We start from the raw sequence: 8,458 nt of genomic DNA on the forward strand, positions 1-8,458 counted from the left end.
AATGTATCATTTTAAGGGAAAAATCTGTTGTTTCCAAATTTCATGGCATCAACAAATCCCAAAAAAAGTTGGGTTAAGTCCATTTTTACCACTGTGTGGCATCCCCCCTTCTTCTTACAACACTCAACAGATGTCTGGGGACAGAGGAGACCAGTTTCTCAAGTTTAGAAATAGGAATGCTCTCCCATTCATGTCTAATACAGGCCTCTAACTGTTCAATCGTCTTGGGCCTTCTTTGTCGCACCTTCCTCTTTATGATGCACCAAATGTTCTCTATAGGTGAAAGATCTGGACTGCAGGCTGGTCATTTCAGTACCCGGATCCTTCTCCTACGTAGCCATGATGTTGTGATTGCTGCAGAATGTGGTCTGGCATTATTGTGTTGAAAAATGCAGAGTCTTCCCTGAAAGAGATGACGTCTAGATGGGAGCATATGTGTTTCTAGAACCTGAACATAGTTCTCTGCATTAGTAGTCAGAGTCAGAGTTTCTTTATTGTCATTCGCACCTCATGTGGTACATGTGGTGGAGCGAAATTATGTACGCAGGGTCCCAGTTACATCCAACAATAAAATGTATAAGAAAAACAGTAATAACATCTAAGATATGAACTAAGAAAAACATCAACTAAATATACACTAAGCACTCATAACATAAAACATTGAACATCAGCACAAACATGAACATGAGTCTGTGAGCAGATGTGCACGCATGAACACATCAACATTGAAACAGATCAGCAGCAACATGAAACAGATCAGCAGCAACATGAAACAGATCAGCAGCAACATGATATGGTTTTTCACAGTGATTATTCTAGTTAGAGATTCATGAGTCTAACAGCCTCAGGGTAGAAGCTGTTCCTCAGTCTAGTGGTTCTACACTTAATGCTCCTTAACCTCCTTCCTGAGGGGAGTGGGGCAAAAAGTGTGTGTGCTGGGTGGGTGGGGTCCTTCATGATGCAGGTGGCCCTCTTCCTGCATCTGGAGGTGTAGATGCTCTCCACTGCACACCTGTAGAAGGAGTTGAGGACTGAGCTTCTCAGACCAGCTCGCCTCAGCCGACTGAGGAAGTAGAGTCTCTGATGAGCTTTCTTGATCAGGCTGGTGGTGTTGTTGCTCCAGCTGAGGTTGTCATTCATGTGTACACCCAAGTACTTGTAGCTGGAGACCACTTCCACCGCAGATCCTCTTATGTTCAGGGGGGTGTAGGTGTGTTAGCTGGTGTTTTGCTCAAGTTTTTAGCTTGTGTTATTCTTTTTTTTTAGCTTGTATATTTTTTCATTTCAATTCAATTCAATTCATTCAATTCATTTGACAGAAAAAAATTGCAGCTCGGGCCTGAACAGAGCGATTACAATAGGCCTTCGCAGCGCTTCGCTGCTCGGGCCTAATAATGTGCTATATATTGTCATCATTGTATGTTCCCATACAATCTGTTGTCCTGTTGCAGCTTTCAGTTTATCTATTTTAGCTTTTAGCTTGTGTTACCTTTTTAGCTTTTAGCTAGTGTTTTGCTTGTTTAAACTTTTAGCTTGTGTTATCCTTTTTTCACTTTTATCTATTCCTGGTTTTTCTTAACCATTAGTTTGAATTTGGGTAGTTTTAACATTTAGTTACTGTTTAGTTTCTTTTAGCTTATAGTAATTATACTTTTTTTTAGGTTTTAGCTAGTGTTTGCTCGTTTTAGCTAGTTAATAGCCTTTAGCTAGTGTTTGCTCATTTTAGCTAGTTTATAGCTTTTAGCTAGTGTTTGCTCATTTTAGCTAGTTTATAGCTTTTAGCTAGTGTTTGCTCATTTTAGCTAGTTTATAGCTTTAAGCTAGTGTTTTTACCCTGACAGTGTCTTCAAAATAAAGCCTTCCTGTATCTCTGCACCACAGTTATGTAACCTCCTCACAGCTGCCATGAGAGAAAAAACTTATTTAACCGATTTGCACACAAACACACCCACTATATATATATATATATATATATATATATATATATATATATATATATATATAAACAAACATAATGAAGTGAGTGTGGTTGTGGGTCCAATCAGACAGCAGCTGATCCAGGACCAGGCTGGAGGTGCAGAGGATTTGTGCATGAGGAGGAGGTTCTGGTGTCACAGACCACGTGAGAGGAGGACTCAGACAGACCGGCTCTCCTGCTGCCAGCTGACAGGATGGGCTCCTGGACCCGCAGCCATCCTTTCACTCCTTCTCTCCTCCTGTAGGTGGTCCTCCCCTCTCCATCTGAACTCCTCCTGGGGGAGGATGGCCTGGCCGTGCATCAGCAGGGTCTGCTGCCTGGCTCGCTTCTGGAACCAGTTCGACAAGTCGGACCTGTCGGTCCCGCTCACCATCCAGAACTACTCGGACATCTCGGAGCAGGAGGTGCGCTCCGTCACCAAGCAGCTCACGGACTCGGAGTCCCGCACCAGGGCCCCCCCGCAGCGCGCGCCCGCAGCGGAGGGGGCGCGGGGGTCGTTCAGGGCGCGGAGGGACAGACCCCGGGAGGACTACCAGCCCTTCCCCAGCGTGACCCAGTACAAGCAGGACTACAGACCCTGGCCCATTCCCAGGAAAGAGAACTTCCCCTGGATTAATAACGATGGGAGCAGCCCCGGGGGGGACAGAGATCAGAGGAGGTGCGGGGAGCAGCAGGGCATGGAGGAGAGCAAAACCAGCTCCTACAGGTACGTGCTGGGTCGGTTCCAGCACCAGGAGCTGTCCCCCCTGCTTTATTCCTTATTTATTGTGAGGCTGGTTCTGATCCAAACATCACCTGAACATTCAGAGGCATTTATTTTCAGGAGGTGACCTCAAAACTTCTAGATGGTTTTTATGTTTAACTTCACATATACTGAGAACTTAAGTCTTTCCAAACGATGATCTGTGATCAACTCCAGCATGTAGCTTTTAGCTAGTCTTTTGCTACTTTTAGCTTTGTATTCTGTTTGTTGTGTTCCTGCCTCTTTAGCTTTTAGCCAGTGTGTTTTGGTATTTTTAATTATACTGTTTTGATTTTTAACTTATATTTAGCGTTTTGTTCCTTTTAGCTTTTTGCAAATATTCTGCTTTTTATCCGTGCTTTTTAGTTTTTAGCAGTTTTTATTGTTCTACATTTGGTCATCAGCTAGAGTTTTTCTTCTTTTAGCTTATAGTGTTGTTTTTATTTATTAGTTAAGTTTTCCTGCTTCTTTTAGTTTTTAGCCAGTGTTTTCATTCGTTTAGCTTTTATTTATTCACAGGTTTTTAGTTTTTAGTAAGTGTTTTACTTCTTTTAGCTGTTTTTATTGTTCTACATTTTTAGTCTTTAGTAAGTGTTTTACTTCTTTTAGCTGTTTTTATTTTTCTACATTTTTAGTTTTTAGTAAGTGTTTTACTTCTTTTAGCTGTTTTTATTGTTCTACATTTTTAGTCTTTAGTTAAGTGTTTTGCTCCTTTTTTATAGTGTTTTTTTTTTTCTTTTTAAATTTTGCTTCTTTTAGCTTTTAGCTAATTTTCTGTTTTTATTTCTTAGTTAAGTGTTCCTGCTTCTTTAGCTTTTAGCTAGTGTTAGCTAGTGTTTTTTTTTTATTCTTTTTGCTTTAGGGTTTTAGTTAGTGTTTTTCTATTTTTAGCCACTGTTCTGCTTTTTTAACTTTTAGTGTTTTGTTCCTTTTAGCTTTTTGTAAATGTTCTGCATTTTAGTTTTTAGTTAGTGTTCTGCTCTTTTAGCTAGTGTTTTTATTGTTTAACTTTTATAGAGTTTTGCATCTGTTAGCTTTTAGCTAGTGTTATTTTTTTATTTCTTAGTTAAGTGTTTCTTCTTCTTTTAGCTTTTAGCCAGTGTTTTTAATTCTTTTAGAATTATTTATTCACAGGTTTTTAGTTAGCATTTTGCTTTTTTTAGCTTTTTTTCTTTTTTCTTTTAGTCTTTTGTTCCTTTTAGCCTTTTGCAAATGTTCTGCTTTTTATTGCCGGATAATTGAGCATGAACTTTGGTGTTTTGAACCACTTTGGCATGACTGTCTCAGAGGAGTTGATGGGGGAGAGGGCGGGCCCTGGAGGCCATTTTAGCACCAGCAAACGTTTTCCCACTATGGAGTATGATTTTGTGGGAATCAGTTTGTTTGGTGTCTCCTCAGACTGAAGAAGTCCTTTGGATGACGGACGAAACGTCTCAGCAAAAAAAGAAACCATCCAGATGACCTGACTGAACACTGTTGGATTTTTACCTGGATTATTGAGCATGAACTCCATGAGTGAACTTCAAGTTCATTGAGCTTTTTAGATTTTAGTTGGTCTTTTGCTTCTTTTAGCTAGTGTTTTTATTTTATTTTTTTTACTTTTAGCTAGAGTTTCGCTTGTTCTAGCCTTTATTTTGTGTGTTGCTCCTTTTTTGTTTAACGACTCTGTTTCAGCTTCTTCGGCAACGTTCAGCTGTCATTCAGCGCTCGGTGTTCGTATTTGTTTTCAGCTGATATTTTGGTTTATAATTTCCACAAAGGTTGCTTTTCTTTCGTTCATTAATCTGAAGTCGTTCTGATGCATCTTCCTCCCTCCAGGGAAGAGTACCGGCCGTGGACGGGGGTGAAACCAGCCAAAAGTGTGAGGAAACCCCCACCAGCCCAGTACTCCAGCCCAGGGACCGAGCCCACCCACGCCCCACCTGAGACCAGCTACCAGGCTGCCTACAGTGGGGAGGTCAGCAGGTCCACGGGCCTGCATCAGGTGGAGCACACCCTCCCATCCACTGCCCCCAACGCACAGCCTCCCCCTGCCACCCAGCACCCCCCCACTGGTCCACAGGTCAGCAGCTCAGCCTCCAGCCTCCAGCAGGGCGTCCTGCCTGAGAGGTCGGAGGACGGTGGGACCACCAGGAGAGAGGTAAGGACACAAACACTTCACTGAGTCTGCAGCTGCAGTTTAATCTCCTGCTGTTGGGACGTCTCTGAGAAATGATCCAGCACCGGCTCCTACAGCAGCTGAAGGTGACCCGGCTGTTTGAAGCGGGCCATGTGTTCTGTTAGGTAACACTACCCGAGCCTCGCTCATCGCTCTGACCTGAAAACTAAAACAGAGCTGACGAGGAGGACATCTGGACGTCTGTGAGGAGGACATCTGGACGTCTGTGAGGAGGACATCTGGACGTCTGTGCTCCATCTTATTGAGAAAAACAACGATTTCTGGGAAAAAGATTCACAAAACTAATTTCATCCTTTTTTTTCTCCTTGTTGTGCATTAAAAATATAACAGACAGTAAAGTCCCGTCAGTCAGAGAATTAAAGGTCAAAGCTTCAGGAAGCTGAGTTGGTTTCAGCGCAGAATAAACTGGTCGAAGGGGTGGAAGACCCTCGCCTCCCTCCTGACTCAGCTGTTACGTGACAATGAGACAGGTTTTTGGGCGTCTCCAGAGGTTTAATCCCGTCCCTCATCTGCACCATCTGCCAGTACAGTTCTGAACCGGGTCAGGTAGTTTGCCTGTCTTTGTCAGAACAGCTGACCCCGATAAGCTGAAGAGCATTAGTAGAAAAAAAGAAAAAAGTCTATAATTATCTTCTTTTTGTGCTTTTGTGTTTGTATCTTAATCTGCTCAGAAAAGAATAAATCAAGAATTAAAGACCAAGCATTCTTTAAAATGAATGCACATTGCCTAGAGGCCTTCATGTCGGAGTTTAAGACTAAAATCATCATGATGAGAAATTAAATTATAGTTGTTTGGTCAAACCTTAAAAATAATATGGAAACAATAATTAATAATAATGTCACATTCTGGGCTGTGTATTAGACTTCGCTACTACCACATCAAACTTTAGCCCATTCTCTGCAAAATTCACAGAGTTAAAGCCATTATGTGATGGCTAAGGTCAGCTAGCTGTGGCGTTCATCTTGAGTTTGATCGACTCCAAAAGTGAATCAGTTACAGTCGCACATCTATTGATTACATTCTGAAAGTTTCAGTAGAATCTATCCAGTGGTTTATAAAATATTTTGCTAACAAACATAGTTGACTCCAACACCAAATGCTATAGTTTTAAGCAAAGATCTTGCGTGAAACGTAGCATTCAAATCATGTGATGTAAATGACTCTCAGACACCATTACCTGAAATTTAGGCACATTATATGCAACAAAGACTGATTTATAATTGTTTTTGTGTTTACTGTGCTCAGTTGGCTGTGGCAGCCATCTTGAGTTGGGTTGTCTCCTAAACGTATTTCTAGAAGTACATCTCCTGAAAGTTTCATAAAAAAACATCAAGTGGTCCATGAGATATTTTGCTAACAGACAGACAAAGTTGACTCCAAGTTGGCAATTGCGAGATTTCAAACAAAAATCTTTTGTAATTTAGTAAAACTCATAATATGCATTGTGGATGACTCTCGGCTACTACCACACTTAATTTCCACTCTATCTTTTAGTTTTAGTTGTGCTTTCCTTCACCTTTCAGCTGCAGACAATAATAATCTGGAGTGAAATAAAACGACCTTCTGCTGATTCACATCACTTTCTGAACCGCACCTGCTTTGTTTTGCCGCCCCGAGTGTCGTGATGAAGATGCTGATGATGGAGGTCAAAGTGGGAGATGTCAGTGATGGGACAGTTTGAGCAGAAGCTGGTGGATGCAGCTCGTCTGTTGGATCGTTTTTTGTTGCTCAGTCGGACAAAAACCAGGCCGGGCAGCGAATCAAGCTGATCTCAGATAATCCCCCAGGGTCAACTCATTACTGCCTCGCCAGCCCCCTGCAGAGCAGGCATTACACATGCAGCAGACCCGTTTGGGGGTCACTCGGGCTCATGGTTCTGATGGCCTTCTGTGAAAAATTAATAAATACAAACAGCATGCCTTCGCCTCTAGCACGCAAAGCTCGAGCATTTTATGTGGAGCAGATCCGCTGAGTCAAAGACTGACTGGTCATTAAAAAGACTGTCATTGTCCCAGATGAGCAGAAACCCAATCAGTCCGCTCGGTGACAAAGAACGAGGGCATCCGGGACGCGCTTGTTCAAATCAATTAGGAAAATTGTGCACTCGCCCAACAGGAACAGACTTTATCTCAAGAGATAAAAGCAAGAAACTGCAAACACACAAAAAAAAAAAAAAAAAACTGATGCTTTTTTAAAAACGAGAGCTCCGTTTGTTCTTGAACTCACAAACCTCGTTTCAAACGTCCCAGAGGGAGGCTGAGAGAAGGAGCCTCTGACAAACCTGAATCAGTCCGTTTTGGATTAAACACGTGCACAGTGCTGGGACTCAAACCTGGGAGTGCAACAGATTTGGGAGCTTAAGAGGTTTAATCTGCAGTGGACGAACAGGACAAAACAACGGGCTGAGCAGGAACCGGAGCGGCAGATTCCTGCTCGCTGCAGTCGGCTGTTAGAAGCAGCAGCCCCACGAGGTTTAGGATCCTGAGCACGACGTGCACGGGGGCTGTGTTCTGTTGCAGCAGCACAAAGTGGTGATGAAGAGCTGCTCGCTGTGATTCAAACTGCATGAAGAGGATCAGGTGGCCTGCAGGGACCATGCAGCTCTTTTACGTCCGAGTGTGATCTGTTATAAAATCACACTTCATTTTATAATTTAGTTTTCAAGCAGACGAGTCTGATCCTTCTGGTCTTACTCTAGTTTCAGGTCGAACATGCTGTGTTCAGGCTCTGCCCTGCACAGACCCATGCACGTTTCCCATCTTTACACCCATCCATCCATTATCTTTACCAGCTTGTTCCTTTTCGGGTCACGGGGGTCACTGGTGCCCATGTCTGTCATCACCATGCGAGAAGTGGGGGACACCCTGGACATGTCTCCAGTCGATCACAGAGACAGACGAGACAAATATTCACTCTCTCACTCACACCTAGGGACAATTTAGAGTTACCAATCACCCTAACGTGCATGTTTTTGGTCTGTGGGAGGAAACTGGAGTACCCGGAGAAAACCCACACACGCACAGACAGAATATGCAAACTGCACCCAGAAAGCCCCCCGGTAGATTTGTCATTTCTATCCTGAGCCTGCACCTGGCCCGGCCCAACCTGGAATTCGGGCCTGGCCAAAATAATACTATACCATACCATTTTATTTATAGAGCACTTAAAACAGCGACAAGGCCAACCAAAGTGCTGTACAGACAGAACAACAGATGAAACACAAAGCAAAATACAAAATGAAGTAAATCAGAAATATAGACATAAAAATGATGCAGATAATGACGACTAACGAGTGTGGAGCATACATGTTCAAAACACAGATCATCTGGTGTTGAAAGCCACCGAATAGTAGTGGGTTTTTAAATGGGACTTGAAAACCGAGAGGGAGGGGGCCTGTCTGACAAGCAGAGGTAACTTGTTCCAAAGTCTTGGTCCTGCTACAGAGAAGGCCCTGTCCCCTCTGCGCTTAAGACGAGTTCCTGGAACTGTGAGGAGCAACTGGTCCGCTGACCTCAGGGAGCGTGGTGGGACATACGGTTGTAGCAGATCAGAGAGATT

At 43.0% G+C, this 8,458-nt stretch overlaps 1 protein-coding gene across 1 annotated transcript in view; it reads left to right on the top strand.

Annotated features, from left to right (window-relative positions):
* The first annotated feature begins 2,179 nt into the window (after positions 1–2,179).
* Positions 2,180–8,458, top strand: part of LOC119414217 (microtubule-associated protein 6) — a 13,344-nt gene continuing 7,065 nt past the window's right edge. Inside the window, exons 1-2 of the mRNA XM_037681317.1 lie at positions 2,180–2,684; positions 4,539–4,860. Coding sequence (XP_037537245.1) covers positions 2,263–2,684; positions 4,539–4,860 — 744 coding nt within the window. The 5' untranslated portion in view covers positions 2,180–2,262. The remainder of the gene's footprint in view (positions 2,685–4,538; positions 4,861–8,458) is intronic.

Source organism: Nematolebias whitei, chromosome 9, assembly GCF_014905685.2.
Source record: "Nematolebias whitei isolate Nwh7 chromosome 9, NemWhi1, whole genome shotgun sequence".
NCBI classification, from domain to species: Eukaryota; Metazoa; Chordata; class Actinopteri; order Cyprinodontiformes; family Rivulidae; genus Nematolebias; species Nematolebias whitei.